This window comes from Drosophila albomicans, unplaced genomic scaffold (genome assembly GCF_009650485.2).
Source record: "Drosophila albomicans strain 15112-1751.03 unplaced genomic scaffold, ASM965048v2 utg000102l_pilon, whole genome shotgun sequence".
NCBI lineage: Eukaryota > Metazoa > Arthropoda > Insecta > Diptera > Drosophilidae > Drosophila > Drosophila albomicans.
This window is the reverse complement of record NW_026263674.1, coordinates 18,849-39,628: the sequence shown is the minus strand read 5'-3', so window position 1 is coordinate 39,628 and position 20,780 is coordinate 18,849. Positions and strand designations below refer to the sequence as shown.

At 33.5% G+C, this 20,780-nt stretch overlaps 3 protein-coding genes across 3 annotated transcripts; all 3 read right to left on the bottom strand.

Annotated features, from left to right (window-relative positions):
* Nucleotides 1-1,421: 1,421 nt before the first annotated feature.
* LOC127566359 (uncharacterized) lies at nucleotides 1,422-3,164 on the bottom strand. Its single transcript, XM_052008385.1, has 2 exons — nucleotides 1,728-3,164; nucleotides 1,422-1,646 (listed from the first exon to the last, which is right to left on the bottom strand). Exons 1-2 carry the CDS (start codon nucleotides 2,804-2,806, stop codon nucleotides 1,433-1,435), a joined length of 1,293 nt encoding a protein of 430 aa, XP_051864345.1. The 5' UTR covers nucleotides 2,807-3,164; the 3' UTR covers nucleotides 1,422-1,432.
* Nucleotides 3,165-17,467: 14,303 nt separating this feature from the next.
* LOC127566360 (uncharacterized) lies at nucleotides 17,468-19,013 on the bottom strand. The gene has a single exon (XM_052008387.1). It carries the CDS (start codon nucleotides 18,902-18,904, stop codon nucleotides 17,468-17,470), a length of 1,437 nt encoding a protein of 478 aa, XP_051864347.1. The 5' UTR covers nucleotides 18,905-19,013.
* A 72-nt stretch (nucleotides 19,014-19,085) lies between these two features.
* On the bottom strand, nucleotides 19,086-20,698 carry LOC117577324 (uncharacterized). The gene is made up of 3 exons (XM_052008386.1): nucleotides 19,713-20,698; nucleotides 19,411-19,648; nucleotides 19,086-19,109 (listed from the first exon to the last, which is right to left on the bottom strand). Exons 1-3 carry the CDS (start codon nucleotides 20,696-20,698, stop codon nucleotides 19,086-19,088), a joined length of 1,248 nt encoding a protein of 415 aa, XP_051864346.1.
* Between the last annotated feature and the right edge of the window lie 82 nt (nucleotides 20,699-20,780).

The window sequence follows — 20,780 nt, the reverse complement described above, 5'->3', positions numbered from 1 at the left end:
TTATACTTGTGCGTTAAATCAGCAACCAATTTTGTATTTTGGATATTTTCATTTCTTTTGTTTTGTGGACAAAATGGTAAATCATTATGAATGTTGTGTAAACCTTCGCTATATTCTAAGTCCACTTCTAAGATACAACCAATTGCAGAATCGTCTGTGTATGTGTTCAAATCAAATGTTTCTAAATTTTCTTCTAACCATTTAAAGTTTTTATATGGAAGAGCTTGTGACATAGCATATCCATATAAATTATTAACATCTAAATATATGATATAATTTGATTCTTTGTTACTATCATAGTCTTTTAAATATTTATTATTTGCAACTGAATGACGTTTACTACATTGAACAAGACCACCTCTAATCCCTTTCATTACAAAATTATACATATCAATGTCGGTTAGTAATTCTAATTCTATTTTAGTTATTTTTAACATTGCATCCCATGATAGGCCTGGTGTTGTATAATATTGACATGGGTCTAAATTGTAAATTTTTTTACATACTCTTCTAAAATTCTCAAAAACGTCACATAACAAAAGTACGTCTACCTTTAAATACAACAATAAATAATCTAATAAATTGTCACATTTAAAGACATTCCATACATTTTGGGCGTACTCATAATTTTCGAGTGAACAGTTCTTATCTGTTAATTGATTATAAAAGCTTTCACGTGATGGTAATTGTGTATCTTTCAATCGTTCAATTGAATTTAAATAGCTATATGGAAATACACCCTTACGTTTTATTAAATTAAATTCTTCAGTTATTTGGAAAAATGATTTAATAGTGCATAAATTTGAATCTGTTAAATAACTTGCTAAGTTATCTAGACTTGATGGCATAAATCTAAATGAATCCAAAAATCGAAGTTCTATAATTTCATTTTTCCCTATAACAATTTTCTTAGATATAGAAATATAAAATTCTTTGTTTAACGGTATTATATTAATTTCACCTTCAATATTTGATAATTCTTTAACAAATAAATGGCAATCGTACGCTGAGAGATTATGAAAAAATATTGGGAAAAATTTTGGTAATTTAAAATTTATATTACATTCATTATGTGCAGCACCTCTATATTCTCCTGTTAAATGGCAATGATCTACAACTTTATCATTTTCACTGAGTAAATTTCCACATATATGACAATTTTGTTCTAAATTAAAGGAATTTAATTGCTCAATTGTTAGTTCAAGTGGCCTAATTTCTTTTAAATGATTTTCATATAACATCAAACAATCATTATAAATGCTATCTATAAATTGTGATGTGCAGTCTTCACCATGATATATTCGATATATATTCAAGTTATTATTGTATGAACATTTTATGTAATAGCTATATGCATATGGTATATGCTTTTGAATTAGATTAATATTATCTGATTTTTTTAATATTTATCTCTTCTAATATACATTCGAAATCAGCATATACTACAAAAGGAACGTCTAATTGTTTTTTGTAATTTTTTAAATTTTAATATCGAATCTTCATTACCAGCTTGAGGCATCTCAGTTACAATTTTATTACACTCCAGGCTATGTTGCTCCAGTTTGTTGGCATCATGGAAATGTTGTAAACATGTGCGGCATAAATACATTTTTCCATTATGTTTCGTCAATTGTTTTTTCAGCATTCTAGAGTCAATTAAACGAGAATAAACAATAGAATTTTAGGTATTTTCTTAATGTGATTCAATATTATATATATATAGATACCTTGAAATATTTTTAATCCAAACATAGTGACATTTATCTTCCTTTTCGAGCAGCAACAAATATATGTTGTATAATACATTAGTGGTTTTATTCTTGGTAAAATAATATGGTCCGATTATTGTGGTGTCATCTGTATCCAATCCGAAAACAGTTATACTTATTTCAGGATTATTGTCTTCAAATATTTTAATGCTATTAACCGATGTGGGAAATTCCAATCCACTAAAATTTAATGTTGTGTTATTTATAATAAATGTATCTTGTTGAATGTTGTGAATTCCTTTTTTTTGATATAGAGAAACTCTTTCTTTGTGATCGTTATTGATGTCAAATAAGGCTGATATTAATGCCCACTTAAAACAATATACATCATTATTTTTCACATTGACACATGCATTTCTCTTTAATATTTGCTGAGGTAAACAAATGTAATTTGTACCTCTTAGAGGTTGGTATTTATTTATGTTCACTTCTAAATGCATGATTTCAGTTAATGACCAACCGCTGTCTCGTTCTTGAAATTCACTCATTTCATTTTTTATATAATTATATAAATTATTAATCATTTCATTTAAAGTCTCATCGTTATCACCCATTGTTGAATGCAATGTATTCATTTTAGTTTGGTGTGATTTAAGTTCAATTTTGCAATCGTCTTCACTTTCTTTAATTAAAACGTAGTTGCAAAATAGTTCAAAATTAAATTTTATATTAACATGTTTTTGCAATGCATCTTTTAATAATTGTTTCACCTGTTCATCGATTGATTGGAAAAATAATGTAATGTTTAAACTACTTTTGTTCATATTTTGAATTATATATGTTTCAATTCGACTATTAAATACACTTTTCACACATTTTAAGTTAGCATTTATTTGCACGCTAGATAATTGTTTATGTAAGTTTGTCCGTAAATGATGTGACCAGTTAACATTCGCAACATTTTGGTCACATACATCACAGTATCGTGTTTCGCCAGATGTTGTGTTGACTGTATTATGTTTCATTCTTATATGCCGTCTTAAAGATGGGTTGAGCTGAAAACTTTCCCCACAATATTCACAAATAAATAAGTCCATTTTTATAGTTTTTTTTTGTTTAGTTTTTTGTTTAGTTTTTTATTTAACTTTCTTGTGGAGTCAATGAAAAATGAAATGAATACTGTGGTCCGATTTTTATTTTACGAAAACTATATCGTCCAGTTTGAAGCTCCGTGACAGTTGAACTAGTCAAACGACTATAGCGTTCTGGCAGGAAAACGATGTTTGTGTCACAAGTTAACATGAGGCGAAGTCCATAAACAGTCCTCTTCAACTCAGCGGTGTTGATAACGACATCCACATCATAGGGTATGTCCCGAACGCTCAAAATGGTTCTTGGGTAAGAAAGCATCACAGCGTTGAGTTCGTCCAAAATATTTGCCATTATTGTTGTTGTTTTCTTTTTAAAAAATTTAATGTAAGTATACGGGAATCTTACTTGTTAGTGAGCTTTTAATGAGTTTTTCCCTCATCTTTTATAGCAAAATTCTTGTATATAATGCTCTTTGTTCGCAGTTGACGAAAGTGATTATATATATTATATATATATATATAATGAGCGTGAGGATGCACTTAATTTCCGGGGGGCTTATATAACGATCATGGGATTGTTTCCCGTTTTTTCCCTCTCTTATCAAACAACGAAGACGTTTGATTTTTTCGCGTGGGTTGATGTTTTTTCCATTCTGATTTTTCTGCTGACATACTTTTATTTATATATATATATATATAATGAGCGTGAGGATGCACTTAATTTCCGGGGGGTTATATATATATATAACGATCATGGGATTGTTTTCCCTCTCTTATCGAACAACGAAGACGTTTATTTTTTTTTTTTTTTTCGCGTGGGTTGTTGTTTTTTTCCGTTCTGATTTTTCTGCTGACATACTTTAAAAAACCTTATGAGAACAAAGACCTATGTATGAGGGTTTTTTTTTTCGCGTGGGTTGCTGTTATCATACTTTTGTATACGGAAAAACTATGAGAACAAAGGCCTATGTATGTATGTATGATTTTTTTTCGCGTGGATTGCTGACATCACACTTTTGCACACGATGACAACGATCCCGAACAGAGGCTAGCGTTCTGTTAGAGTGATAAAAAACTCCATACTAATGCTTTGCGGCTTATAAATACTGCCTCACATTCAGCTGCAGAAGCCAGTGCAAAAAGTTTTGTCAAACAGTTGTCCCCATAATACTGCTTGCTTGCGGCTTATAAGTACTATACTACATTCAGTTGTAGAAGCCAGAACAAAAAAAAAAATTTAGTCAAACAGTTGACAGTTGAAAAATTTAGTCAAACAGTTGAAAGTTGACAGTTGAAAAAGTAAAAGTGAATATATAATGGATGACTACTATTTTTATCAAAACTCTCAATACGTTGTTCTTGATGATGATGATGATGATGATGTAGAAATGAATGCTGACGCATCTCAAAATGGTTGTTCTAACGAACAACCACCACCACCACCACAACAACCTCAAAATGGGAGTGAACAACTGCCACCAGCACTACCACCATCAGCACAACAACAACAACCACAACAACAACAACAACAACAACCACCAACAACGTCACGTGTGAATGAAGAACAACATCAACAGCAACCACCAACACCACATGAGAATGATCAACCGCTAATATTACAACAACCATTAGCACCACAACAACAAAATGGTAACCATTTTTTTTGTAATAGTTGTAAAAAAAAAATTAAAAGAGAGGGGTGGATTTTACCTCTAGATAGAAATGAATTCTGCCTTCCATTGTTTGCAAATAAATATAATTACCAATATGATTATCTAGTATGTAGAAAGTGTAGAGGTGATTATTATGAAACCATAATAAATTTAAAGATAAGGGACATAAGAGAAAAATACCCAAAAACAACAATAGAACCCTTAACAAAAAAAAAAAAAAATATGAAGAAACTTAACAATTTTTTTCTTCTCTTGGTTAGTGCGTCTTCCAGATCACCCGGAGCTGTGACATCATCGGGGGTCCCCTTATGGTATACACACACACACACACATATACAATATTGTAATACTATACTATACATACATATATAATACTACCACACACACACACACACACACACACAACAATATTTTTTATACTGCACACGACATATAATATTTAGATATTTTAAATATATATGTGTGAGCATAACCCAAATATAGAAAGTAGACTCATTGATAAATGCGTTCGTCCATGTGCCTTCGTTTCCCAAACCCAAGAAACTCTTGGGGTTTGGAAGCGAACACACACTGACGAAAGTATTTCTCAATGAGACTACTTTTTATAATTGTTTTATACATACATATATATATATATTTAAAATATTGTTATACTATACACACACACAATATTTTTATACTGCACATGATATATAATATTTAGGTATTTTAAATATATATATATATATAATTACCAATGCATATGTATGCATAAAACAATTATAGAAAGTAGACTTATTAAGTTTACTCATTGCGAAATTCTTTCATCAATGTGCCTTCGTTCCCTAAACCTAAGAAGCTCTTGGGGTTTGGAAGCTCTTGGGGTTTGGAAGCGAAAACACACTGACGAAAGCATTTCTCAATGAGTCTACTCAATGAGTCAACTTTTTATAATTGTTTTATGCATACACATATATATATATATATATATATATATATATATTTAAAATATTGTTATACTATACACACACACACACACACATATTTTAAATATATATATATATGTGTGTATGACACAATTATACTAGGTAGTTTCATTGATTAGTGCTTTCGTCATTGTGCTTTCGTTTCCCAAACCTAAGAAGCTCTTAGGGTTTGGAAGCCAAATCACAATGACGAAAACATTTCTCAATGAGTCTACTTTTTATAATTGTTTTATACATACACATATATATATATATTTAAAATATTGTTATACTATACACACATATATTTAAAATTTATTATGGGACAAAGCCCTCGCAAGTACAAAATCTGTAAAAGTTATAATCTATATATAATATATATGTAATAAAAATAAAAAAAAAAAAACATTTCTTATTTTGTTTTATTTATATATGCAATACAGTTCAGTAGTAAAATTGGAAGCAAACATGTCAACACGTACAACCGCTGATCAGCTAGACATGTTAATCACACAAATACATAAATTTTGTGAGGAGTTTAAGGATGTAATTTCTGAAAAGGATTTAAAGAGCATAAATGCTACGCTAAAATTACTATATTTGTTAGAACACGTTTCAATAGCTCTAACAACAACAACAATAACAATGGAAACACCGCGGAATTCATTGGAGCAATGTATTCAAAGCAATTGTTTCAACCCTCGCAACATTTGTCATCGCATTGAGAGTGTCATAAGAGCAACACTAAATACAATGCAACATTATCGCAATTTAAATACAAGAATGAACAATAACACAGAAAAACAATAACAATGCGGATAAAATTTTTCTATAATAAAACAACATATATAACATACAAACAAAAATATTATTTTTCATTTTATTTAAAATACTCTTAGACGTTAATATTAGAAAGATGGTATCCTTGGTTTGGTTCATAGAACGTATGAATGGAATAATCCCTAATATCGAAACAAATCCTGTTTCCTGCTGGGAAGAAATGTTTCAACCTAAGAAGCTAAATACACTAAAGCTTATACTCAGCGATGAAGTTGAGTATCTGTTGGTAAAAAAATATGGAGTATTCAATAATACTGTAATTGATTGGACATACAATATTGGAACATTCACAATATCGTGCAATGTATTTACACCTAAACAAATAGTTCCAGTTTACTATTTAGGTATTGAAATAGAGGAACCAGATGCTAAATTTCAATTTATTGCAACCAAAGAAGGTCTTAAGATTTATAAATGTAATATAATTGATATATCATACGATTAAATAAATAAACAAATTTATATACCTCAACTTAAGTTTTTGTGTGTTCTCCACCCAGACCTCCGCTCAGATCCAGATCCAGACCTACGCCCAACCCCCCACAACAGCCCCCCGCCGCCAGCACACAAACACGCGCACACGCGCCACTCACGACTTTGCGGGGTTAGTAGTTGAAATAACCCGTTTTTATACATAGCACATTTCTGTACAAGGAAGTACTAATTAGGGTCACATGTCATTAATGTCAATTTAGGGGTAATAAAGATGCAATTTAATTAGGGTAACCTCTTGAAATGTCAAGTGTGAGGTAATAAAGATGCAATTTAATTAGGGTTAGTTGTGGAAATGACAAGTGTGGGATTTGTCTGACGAATCGTACGCGACCCGAGACGGGGCGATGAAAGGATCGGGATCGGGGTCGGGGGCGTTTCGTCAGACAAATCCTTCGGAGTCGGGGTCGGGGTCGAGATCGCTTGTCCCGAGACGCTCTCGGGGTCGGAGTCGAGATCGCTTGTCCCGACACGCCCTCGAGGTCGGGGTCGCAATCGGTCTCGTACTCGAGGTCGCAATCGAAAACGATTCGTAGATCGAGGACGAAAACGTGCAACGAACACGTACTACGATACGCTCTCGAGGTCGTGTGTCCCGAGACGAGACGGTGGGGGGTCGGGGTCGCAGTCGAAAACGATTCGTAGATCGACGGCGAAAACGTTTAACGAACACGTGCTACGATACGCTCTCGAGTTCGAGACGAGACGGGGGTCGCAGTCGAAAACGATTCGTAGATCGAGAACGAAAACGTGAACGAACACGTGCTACGAAACGCTCTCGAGATCGTGTCTCCCGAGACGAGACGGTGAGGGGGTCGGGGTCGCACTCGAAAACGATTTGTAGATCGAAGGCGCCTTGCACGCTAGCTAGCATCGCTAGCTGTAAAACGATCGTAGGCGCCACGCTATCTATAAAACGAACGAAGGTGTGGCGCCCACTTGTCTCGTCATTTCGAATGTATTCGAAATCGGAGCGGAGGAAGGACGTTGTGATGACGTGACGCAGCGCCACATCCAAGACGATCGAATACGTGAACGTCTAACACGAATCAACGTTACGAAACGTGATGAAATATATTCGGAAACCCAACGCTACCTGAAAAACGATCGAAGGCGTCTTGCACGTGACGCATGTGATGTAATTCAGACGAGAGTACAACACCATTTCCAAGACACTTGAAGATAAAATAGAAAATCTGAAAGAAAACCGAATAGAGCTGTAAAAATTCCATTTCCCGTAAAGATATAATATTCTTCTTTGGATGTTCTGTATGTAACATAATTTTATTTTCAAATACATTGTTTAAAATCGATTCTCTAAACTAACATACATTTTTATAATTTTTCTTGATTTTTGTGAGCGAACAGTATAGAAATGACAGGCACATGTATCGACTCCATCCTCCACATCGTTATGAGCCCAACAGCAGGATGCGAAATGTTCACCATGAACATTAGAAACCAATGGTCCATCACATATTCTATTATTAAAATATTTCAATGATTCTGATAAATATTCCATGTGTTCAGGAAAAAATTTTATCGTTAAACATTTTCATAAAATTATTTATGCCAGTTATAAGTTGTTGTATCGAAATATGAGTTGTGGAGTTGGTATTGTTTTCAATCAATATCATTTTAAATTTCTTTCGATCCGTTGACGTCTACTCGTAATGATTTCCAAAAGGTGAATGAGGAAATATTTTGAGAAAAAATTATACGATACGTTGAACTAATCCGGTCAGTGGGGTATATTCAACTAGACGATCGTGAATGAGAAGGCAATATACCTTTGTATTCAACTCACTTGGTACTCTTAATTCAGTTGAAATTTTAACATCAATTGGCCCTGATTTGACCGACTCGTTTTGATATGAAAGATCAACAACAACAATAGGAGCCTTTGACTTGAAGTCTAGTGGTGATAAAAGTGGACGAGGCTCACGGTTGTAGTAACTCTCTTGGAATTTCACGTACATATCATACAAGGCAGCAAACCGATTTTCATTGAATTTTACATTTAAATCTTCATATGGATATACTTCAGAATTTAAATACACTTTTGCATTTCTCAAATTGTTTGTAATTAGATTGCCATTTAATGTAAACGCAATGACTGCAAACCGTGGACGTTCTCTATTTGCAGCTAGCTTAACGTTCCATACATGATGAGTCCCCTGTACCAACGAGGGATTTATATAACAATCCCAACTGCGGAATGAAAGTGGAAGTGTAGCTCCACTTTTGACTACATTGAACATTTTAATTTTAGTAGTATCGCTTGGAACAATGTGGGGTACTTTCCAGCTAATGTTCTGTATAGCAATTTTATATTCAATACCTCCGACCGTTTTTTCAAACATTTCATTCATATTTTTAGCTAGCAAGAGAATGAGTTCATGTTTACAATTTAATATAACTTTTTTATGATCTTCAGCGAATCCCATTAGCATTTTTAGTGGTAATGAAAAGCTGAAATGACCTCCGCAAGATATACTCTCTCCTCCACTCCACCCGGCATTACGATAACATAGAGACTCCTGTCCACCAATGGAAAGAAAGTTTTTCAGAGTAGATGAGATTCCAGTAAACCGTGTTCTATCCAGTTCGCATCCGTTCAATTCATATCTTATTTCATCAAAAAATAGGCCATGCAATTATTTTTAAGCAAGCCGGCAACATCATTTGTTGTACTTGTGCCCGAATTTTGGTTAGTAATTTTACTAAGTGTTCCTTCAAACTGGAGGAAACTTTCAGACGGTAATACATACAAATCTTGGTTTTGTATTGTAATACGAACTTCATCATTTGTTTTGAAGTTCTGCTGATATGGGTAATAAGTGTGATATTCTTTTTTCGTGATACTCTCATCATTGTGAGGTTTATCTTGCACGAAAAAAATTTCATTCATTTGAAATGAAGGTAGTAATTTTACTGAATATTAAATCCAAGTGATTTTAAAATCAGTTTATTTTTTAATGATACCGCAGGTCGTGGATATGATGGTCCTCGAGATGATAATGATGATGGTGTTTTCACTTCACCTTTACATTTAGTAATGGGAGTTGTGAGGTGATGTGACGACCTTTTATATATAAATAATCATTCTGTTGCTCGTAAATGAAGACGAATTGATATAGTTTCCCCTCGAAAATTGATTAATTCCCCCTCCTGATCAGTTATCCGTACTTCGAGCGTGCTTATTTCTCTAGTGTTGATAGGTAAATAAATCAAGTTTCGTGGGTGTAATACTCATTTTATATCCCGGAGGAACATTGATTCCAAATTCATGAAGCACATGATTTGGTCTATTACCTACATATGAACCACTGATAATGTTACATTCCAATCTAATTGTATTTACTTTTAAAATATTCACAGGATTATCTGAGTCATAAATTTCAGCATTGTGCGGTTTTAGAATACGTGCACCAAATCCAAAAAGCTTTCCAATACTTCGTTCACGATTAAAATATACTGTTTCTTTTTTAGTAGTAACTTGAACTTTCAGCGTATTATTGTTGGTTTCTATTTTTAACTCATCATAAGAACCATACCCCTTTAGAACATCAATAATATATGTTGCAATCTCTTCGAGTTCATACGATCCAACAGGTATTTCTATACATTTATTTCCAATATGAAATAGATTGTTCCCTCTATCTACGTTTGGTATAGAATTGTATGTGTGAAAGTCAATGAGAGCACACTCATAATTTCTATTTAATTCAATTTGTGGGAAAAAATTTTCGGTTATAACTGATGTGGTTCCATTTAATGCAAATGTTAGTGATGTAGACATTTTGAAGTCTGAGTTTGAACTGTTGTTTAATCATCATATCATTAGTTTTATATTCATATTTTTAAAGTATAATGAATTGATCAAAGCCTTTTCTGTATCGCCCATTTTTCATATCATCATCTTTAGAGATTAGTAGAAATCCAAATTTCTCCTCCCAGCATTTTCGTGAAATTTCCATAAATGATTCATAGTCCATGTCACTGTTTACGTGATCTCGATATATATGACGCATATTCAAATCATCTTGTTTAAACATTATAATAAAATTAGCATTGTCACGTATTAAATGCTTCGGTATATGTGTGTATGTTTGACATAAATAGAATGAATCAATATTCTTATGTCTTCCCATACAAAAATAGTTTCGGATATTATCCTGCTTTTCACATGCCACATCATCGAATATCATAATGGAATTATTTTTAGCTTCGTGCGGTGATAACACTGCATCGTTTCCGGAGAATGTAAAATATCCCATTCCTTGAATTGGCTTGATAAGTTTTTCCAAATATTCATATTTGGGTTGGTATAAACTCTTTGAAAATACATAAATATTTTCAAATTTGAGACCATTGGGACTCTCTATAAGACTAAGCATCACATTGGTTTTTCCACAATTTGATGGTCCAACAATTAATGCTCTAATTGTATTGGGTAGCAAAACACTATGTCGAGGTTGTTGATTATTCTCTCCATGTCCACCACCCTCAATGTTTCGTACTAGTATGCTTTTCTTATGTCTTAAAAAACGCATGTTAGTGAGATAAGTACTTCATTCAATGGGAAACGTTTGATGATTGAGGTTGCTATAAAATGGCCAAACGTTTTTATAATTTAATTAGTTCAAAATCAAAATTCAAACAGGGTAGTGGTCTTGTAAACAATATAATAGACTCTCTACCTTTTGAGGCTCATATACCTGGATACAATTACTGTGGACCTGGAACAAAGTTAGAGAAACGATTAGCACGTGGTGATCGTGGAATTAATGGTTTGGATGAAGCGTGTAGAGAGCATGATATTGCATATTCAAACAGTAAAGAGTTGAGTGAACGTCATAAAGCTGACTCAGTTTTAATTGAAAAGGCTTGGAATCGTGTAAAAGCGTTAGACAGTAGTATTGGAGAGAGAGCAGCAGCATACTTTGTAACAAACATGATGAAGACGAAGAAAAAATTTGGAATGGGATCAAATCAGGAGAGAAAGAAAAGAGTGAAAACATCATTGACTACAATAATCAAAAAGGCTACAAAGGAATTGAAAAAGAATAAACCGCTTGATATCTTGAGTGCAATAAAAGTTGCACGTAAAGCAGTATCAAACTCGATGGGATGTAGGGAAAAATGTTGTTATTCCACGTATTATAAATGTACCCAAGATAGGTGGGTTCTTGCCACTTGTCCCAATTTTAACAGCTCTGAGCGCTGTGGGTAGTTTGGCGTCAGGTAGTGCAGCAATAGTAAAATCTATTAACAATGCAAAGATGGCTAAACAACATCTAGAGGAAAACAAGAGGCATAATAAAAAAATGGAAACGGTTGCATTGGGAGCTGGCTTGTATTTACAACCATACAAAAATGGATATGGTATATCATTTGCTAGAAATAATCAAAGTCAAAAACGCATTCAAAAAAACTAATAGGTATGCTACCCAAGAGAGCATTATCAAACTTTGATATAATGAAGTTTGCCTTTAGAAAGATTCCTCATTTTCGAGGTGTTTATATGAAGGATCAATTACCCAAATTTCCACATCATTTCGAGTGTGGAATAATAAATTTAGCCGACTCAATATCGAATGGAACGCATTGGGTAGCATATTACAAGAGAGGATCAGATTCTTATTATTTCGATAGTTTTGGGAATTTACAACCACCATTAGAAGTAGTCAGATATTTAGGAAAAAATATTAAGTACAATTATGAACGTTTTCAAAATTTTGGGACTGTAAACTGTGGACATCTATGTTTAGAATTTTTAATGTGGTGTATGTCGGTTGAAGAGTAGGGAGACACTTAAGAGTGGGATGGTTGTCCTTCTCTAGCACTTGAGAAGTCCTACAGCTAGCAACAGCTAGAAAGTCAACCAATCAAAGGAAAACGTCCTTAGCTAATGAAAACCTTTGAAAACAACAGTGGAAGGGGGAGTGAGAAGTATAAAATCAGCTACCCACTCGAAGGAAAATATCATTCAGTCATATCCACTCATCACTCAACAACACCAGCAGCACCAGCAACAGCAACAATATCATCACCATCATCAACATCCTCACCAACAGCAGCATCAACAACAACGAGAACTGCACTATCAGCAGCAACAGCAGTACTAGACACACACACACACACACACACAGACCCCAAATAATCAGGATGAATCCATCGTTTGAGGTTAGCAACGGAGAGGAGATTAACTTCACCGAAGTTAATCTTCCTCTTATTACTCCTCTTGCTGAGGACATTCAATTCCTCGCAAATGACATGGAGATTGAATCAACACTGAAATATTTGAATGGAATCAAGAAGAAACAGAAGCTCCCTTTCCGCGCTCTTCCAAGGAATACGGAATTCAGGATATATGAAGCGTCGAAGGTTCCAAGTAAATTTAATACCAATTCACTAAAATTAACATTGGAAAACTATTTAATTTATCTTCCGAAATGTTATGATAAAGTTGAAAGTGCATACATTAAAGAATTAAATACTGGTAATTATACCATAACAAAACAGGATGATGGAGAAATTCTTTTCAAATTGAAAATGTAATAAAATATATACAAAACAATAAATTATATTAAGAAAATAAAATAACAAAATTTTTTAAATGGGGACTGCTAAATTTGGGGAATTTCAGCCTTCTTTTTTCAGCTTTCTTTTCCAGCTTTATTAGTTCTGATACTTATTATAAATAAACGTGATGAAATATAAATTCGAAAATTTTTTAAATGGGGACTGGTAAATTTGGGGAATTTTCAGCTTTCTTTTTCAGTCACTTTTCTTCTTTTTACATTGTGTCAATAAATGTAATTGAAAATTTAATTTCATAATTTTAGATGGGGATATGGGAAATTGTAACAGATCTGTTAACAGAAACAGGTCCGTTACCAGAACCGGATACCTGATCTGTATAACCAGGTCTGTTTAAAAGAACAGCTAGCTGTTCGATACAACCAGGTATCTGATCTCTACAACCAGGTCTGTTTAAAAGAACAGTTACCTGGTCGATACAACTAGGTATCTGATCTATACAACCAGGTCTGTACAACCAGGTCTGTTTAAAAGAATAGCTAGCTGATCTATTTAACAGTCTGATAGCTGATCTATACAACCAACTCTCTTCATAAAAACATGCTAATGTATCTGTTTATTGGTTATATATGGTTATGTTTCGTAAAATAGATCACAGTACACTAATGACCACAAGACTGAAATAATCATTAATCCACTAACAGTTGAATGAGATAAATTTGAAAGAAAATGAATCAAAAAGTTTTAACTCAATTAACTAAAAGCCGAAATGCTCTAAAAAAAAAAATTTTCTGATCTTAAACAACTCAAAAGTCAGAATAGTATTGGTCTGGAGGAAACATTTAAACCTATAACTGAACCACTACATGAACTTGTGAATGATAACAAAAAATTTCATACATTGATACCATCAGAGTTTAATAATGTTGAGACTGGAAAAAAAAACTATGCAAAACTACTCTCCAATCGATCGAGAGAGAAACACACCACCTAACAAGAAAAGGAAACTCACATTTCACAGTGCTAAGAGTCAATTCTCGAAACCTAAATATGATATTGAGAAGGCATTGGATTGGGGGATGGATAGTATTAATGTTCAAGATGATGATGATGATGATGATCAATTCTATTCTCAACCAGCTATAGAAGACACATCGTTTGAAGGCTTACCTCATACCTCGAAATCGTTAGCGAGAGAAGGTTCTCCTTATTCATCAACTAAGTTTATGAAGCAAATATCCCCCCACACTTCGCTTCCATTACCGGTTCAAGACTCACCCCATTCATCATTGCCGTTAATGAGTCAAGAGCCCTCTCATTCATCGAACGTGTTATCAAATGAAACAGCTATACATTCAACGCCTTCGATAGCGAGTCAATCAATCCAACATGAGGACAACTCAAAAAATTTGAATATCAGTGAACTGGCACGGGAAGATCTTTTGGATAAGACATATGGTCCATACAAAAATGCAAGTGGACAATTAATGTTGGGGAATTCACATATTAATGTGACTCACAAAAAAATTGAATTGGATGATGGGAAAAACTGGCGTCTTACAAGTGGATTATATTCATTAATATTCCACCGCCTACCTCAAAATTATAATCCAAATGATCTAGAAATATATAATGAAATTTTATTGATAACTAATGTGCACCGGAGAAATTTTAATTCCGATGGACAGATCAGAGGAACAAGGCAAAAGAAATATACAAAAATTATTAAACCGCTCTTAACAAAATCACGTACTGCCGAGTCTACACATAAATTCTCAAAATCTATTGTTTCTGGAACTGGTTTCATGTCACTCGCGCGACGAATAAACCCAATTATGTATATTGGGACGATCCAAATGAGTTGGTTGAACGATTACAACTCTTAATTGCCTCTCAAACAGCTGGAAATACGAATCATACTAATGAAATTACATCAATAATTGAAGAATTGAGAGAGGCTCAAATTATACACTAAATTCATATATAATTGATTGATAATATTGAAATGAACTTATAATCATCATGTCTGTTGACAAGTTTGGACGTTATGTAAATGATAAGCAGATCTCTATTCATTTAAAACGACGTGAGAAAATACCAGGACTCTACATTGATAATGATGGAAGTTATAATATTCAAGGAAGACGTTTAAAAAATGGTCGCTTACCAATTGAGAATGCCGACTTGGCGATAAAAGAATATGTAGACCAAGTTGTAAACGATTTGAGAAATTTTCTAACATCAATGATTTCAAGTCATCAAGAAAGGAATGAGAGATTATTATCCGATAAATTGACTACAGTTGATCAGCGAATAATCAAGACTGAGAAAACTACATCAGATATTCTTGATAAAATTATACGCTCTCATATTCGAAAGTAATAAATATGTCTAGACGGGGAATAATTAATGAAATACATGCTCCTTCACGTAAGCATTTTCTTAGACGTAGAGTCATAACAAAAGGGATAAACGAATTATGGCAAGCTGACTTGGTTGAAATGGGGAAGTATGCACACTCAAACAATGGGTATCGCTACATGCTAACAGTGATAGAGACACATTCTCAAAATTTGGATGGGGGGAAGCAATAAAGTCTAAAAATGCAAAAGATGTTGCTGAGGCCATGGAGAAAATATTTCAATCAGGGAGAGGATTCCCCAAAAATCTTCAAACAGACGATGGAAAAGAGTTCTTTAACACACCAATTTAAGATATTAATGAAACGATATGGAATCAACCACTATTCAACATTTAGTAGTCTAAAGGCCTCAATTGTTGAACGATTTAATAGATCATTAAAAGACCTAATGTGGCGTGAATTTAGTTTCAATGGTACATACAAGTGGGTTGATATATTCAAATCACTAATTTCCGTTTACAACAATAGACATCATAGAACTATACGAATGCCACCCGTTAATGTAAATACTAAAAATGAGAAACATATTTTGAAAACCGTCTACAATAACATTAAAATGTTTGCGGGAAGCAAATTGAAAATGGGTGACTATGTACGCATCAGCAAGTACAAACACGTATTTGAAAAAGGCTATACTCCTAATTGGACAACTGAAATTTTTAAAATAAGCAAAGTACAAAATACTTACCCAACAACATACTTACTACAAGACTTCAATGGGAATCCAATTCAAGGTGGTTTCTACAAAGAGGAACTGAAAAAAACAAGTTTTCCTAACACTTATCTGGTTGAAAAAGTGTTAAAAAAGAAAGGCAATAGAGCTCTAGTGCGCTGGTTGGGCTTCCCCAAAACCGAAGACAGCTGGATTCATAAGAATGAAATTTTGTAATATTATAAGATTGAAAACAATTTTGTGTTTTGTATTTTTTCTTTTTATTTTATCTTCAAGTTATTTATAATTTTTTATTTTTCTTAATTTACTAATATGTACACTTAATTTTAAACATTTTTTATTTTTTTTAATTTATACATTTCAATTTCAATAAAGTATTGTTTATTAATCTAATCATCTAGTTTTCTTTTTTTCATATTATCTATTAACAAGAAATGACATATTAATTGTCCTTCGTAAATGTTGATCGCACTTTCATTATTATCCAACTTTCTTTTAAGATTATTTATTTTGTTCACACTAGTTTGGTTACTGTGTGAGTTCTGTAGTGCAAACATTTGGCTGCGCCAAACTCTTGACTCCGCTTCTAAAATTGATATGGAACTCTCAATTTCAAAGGGTATTACTAAATAATGTGCTCTTGCTATAGTTGAAATCTTATCTTCTTCTATTATTCGTTTATCATCCTGACTATCTAATGTAGTTTTTGTTACTTCGACTGTAGTGATTTCATGCCCTCTAGACCTAAACAACTGCATACTAGAACGTTCTTGCTTTCCTGTATACAAAGTATTTGAATAATTTGATAATGAAATGCCCATCAAACAACATGCCTTTACCCCCTTATTTTTTTTGACGCATATTTCACCAGAGTTATCGAAATTTTCATAAGTGTATGCATACATTTTTGAGCGTAAACCAACAAACTCAGTCATTGGTTTACCATGCAACTCATCCTTAAAGAAACCTAATCGTTTCTTATTACATTTCTTAAACTTATACAACTCGGCCAATTCATCTGGATATTCGGACGTGTCAAACTTTAACTCCACATCATCCCGAATATCTGCATAAAAATCATTGTGTTTTTATGCTATAAATAAATGAATCCGTATCCATATAATTTAATTTGAGTGCTTTCCCAAACTTAGGTTTCATGTAGTCATAATGGAAGTCATACATTTTATATTTTGACATCTCCAACACTACAAATCCTAAATAAATTGGTTTATCACAAATGTTGTGTAACCTCTTCATTTGAATTGCATACATAGTTTCACTGAACCTTGATGCACTATGAAAATTAGATTTTGATATTAAATCCCTGGCACATAATTTGGGTCGTCCTAACTTCCTATTTTCAACTGGATAGTCCCACTCCGTTATTATTCGTACATCCACCCTTTTTTCACTGTTTTCCATGGTTTTTCCATAAACAGCATTGTTCAATAATTTAAAAAAATCTTTTTCAAAATTATTTTTGGCTCTGGTCCTATGCTCAGTGTTTATATCAATATATTTTTTGAGCCAGGCTTTCTGCCTAAATTGAAGGATGGAGTGAATTTTTTTTAATTCCAAGCCATGTCTCATACACTGTTTTAAAGTCTTATAGTATATGATATAATTCTTCTTTTCAGCGAGATCGGCTATTAACTTGGGAGTTTTACAACTGCTTGATGGTAGCTTGTTATCCGGACAGAATGGTAGATCATTATGTTCATCATGAAGTGAGTAAGGGTAATCTAGATCAACCTCTAGAATATATCCATACTCACTATTTTCATGAATATTTTCTAGATTAAAACTCTTAATCTGATTCGTGTCTAACCATTTGAACTCACCGTAAGGTAGTGGTTCAGACATAGCCCATCCATACAAATTGTTTGCATCCACATACATTAAAAATTCCGATTCTTTAGTAGGATCGAAATTTTTTAAGTATTTGTGGTTTGCTTTTGTATGTCTATGACTACATTGCACCAACCCACCCCGAATTCCACTCTTAACATATGTAATCATATCAATATCAGTGAGTAACTCGAGTTCAATCTCTGTGGTTTTTAACATAGCATCCCACGACAATCCTGGTGTAGTGTAATAATGGGCTGGGTCAAGATTGTAAATTGAAGAACAAATTGCCCTAAAATTTTGAAAAACGTCTGTTAACAATAAAACATCAGTTTTCAAATACAATTCTAAGTATTCCTTCAATGAACGACAATTAAAATGATGCCATACTTGGATGGCATGAGCGTAATCCTCTTCTGAACATTCTGACTCTGTTAAATTACTATAGAACTTGGATCTCGGTGGGAGAGAAGTTTCATCTAGTTTTTCAACAGAATCTAAATATTCATATGGGAAAACTCCTTTCCTGCGAAGTAGTTCAAAATCGGACTTGTTTTTGTACTGTGATTTCAGCACATTAAAATTCTCCTCACTCAAATTCCCCGCGAGTGTGTCTAGACTAGAGGGCATGAATCTGATAGTATCCAAAAACCTGATTTCTAGCATATTTTTCCTTAGAGGGAGATATTTAGAAATTGAAATATACAATTCCTTATTCAAAGGAATAACTTTTATTTCCCCCTCAATTTCTCCAAGTTCTTTAACAAACAAATGAGAATCGTATTTGGAGAAATTGTGAAAGAATACGGGGATAAAATCACCCGTCTTGTAATTAAGATTACAGGAATTATGGCTGCACCTCTATATCTACCTGTAAAATGACAATGATCTTTCACTCTATCATTATTTAAAATACCCTTACATATGTGGCAAATGCTCGCTTTCCTAAAATTATCTAACTCATTATGACTCATGTGCATTGGAACCACTATTTTCATGTGGTTCTCATACAAATCGGACAAATCTGACGTTAAATTTTTAATGAAAGTGCGAGCAACATCACCTCCTGTCTTCGAAACAAACTTATCTAAGCCAGAGTCAAATGCACACTTTATGTAGTATGCGAATGCTACTGGCACATGCTTATTAATAATTTTCGTGTTTACACTTACATCTAATGATACTGGTTCCAATATACATTCAAAGTCTGCATACACGACGAACGGAACCTCCAACTGACGGTGATGATTTTTAAAGGTGATCTTCTGATCCTTTCTTGGTCCCTCGGTAACCATCCGACTACATCTCAATGTATGTTGAGCCGCCCTCTCCTCACTCGTCGAGTATTGTAAGCATTGATTACAGAACCAACGCTTAACTCGATGTTTACCCAGTTGTTTGGCAAGTAGACTGTGAATGAAAAATGAAATTGTAAGGTGATTGTGATATTTTCAAATTTAATGAATGTACTTACGATGAAATATTTTTAATCCACACATAGTGTCCATGAATACCCGCCGTTGGTCCGTCGACGAATAACAAATTAATGTGGATTCTCATTTCCACTCCATCGCAGTAAAGTGGTCCAATTATTTTGTCAGATTCCTCATCATACCCGAAAACATTTAAACTTATGTGAGGGTTTCGTTGAGTGAACTCTTTTATTTTTCGAATTTCCATCGGGAATGTTAATCCATTGAAGTCAATCTTTATGTTATTCACCTCAATTATTGGAGACGTAATCTCAACACCATAACTATTACAATGGTATGATCTACTTATTGGTTTGAGGGCTGATATAATTGCCCACTTAAAACAGAAAGCATCTTTGTTTTGTACATTAACAACTGCCTTTCTATTTTTTAATTTAAGCGGAAGCTCAAAATGATTAGATCCTTTTGTCGGATCACATTTGTAAACATTAAGCTCCAGCCTAATAATTCGTGTCAAGGTCCATCCACTATCCTTTTCCTGAAACTCACTCATTTTTGCGTCTATCACATTTTTATGTAATTCAAAGAAGCGGGTGAAGTCGGATCCAGTCGTAACCTGAGACATTGTGCTCTGGAACGATTTTATTTCTTGTTGAATATCATACTCTTTTATTAGCATGTACTCAGCAAACAACTCAAAATTGCATTTGGATGATAGGTGGGTAGTCATCACGCATTCCAAGTGAGGGATCAGTGCTAATCCAGCCTCATTTAGGAATTCCATAGGCATCCTTACATCCGCTCCCTCATTCTCAAACATGTATTGGAGAATACGTCCCTTGTATCCATTCACAATCTGCTTGATTCTTCCGTCCACCGGACGGATAGACTTGTATTTATGTATATCAGTGCGAGCGTGGAAATGCCATTGCATACCTGCAGGTAGGTAATGCTGGCAGGAATAGCAATACTCCCCATTGATGGTGTTGGTGGTGTAGTTGAAGTTGTTGATATTCTCGGGATTCATGTTGATGTTTTTGTTTTGTTTCTTTTTTATTTGTTGGTTGAATGTAATAAACTTTATTTTATTTGTAGTATTGTTTTTAAAG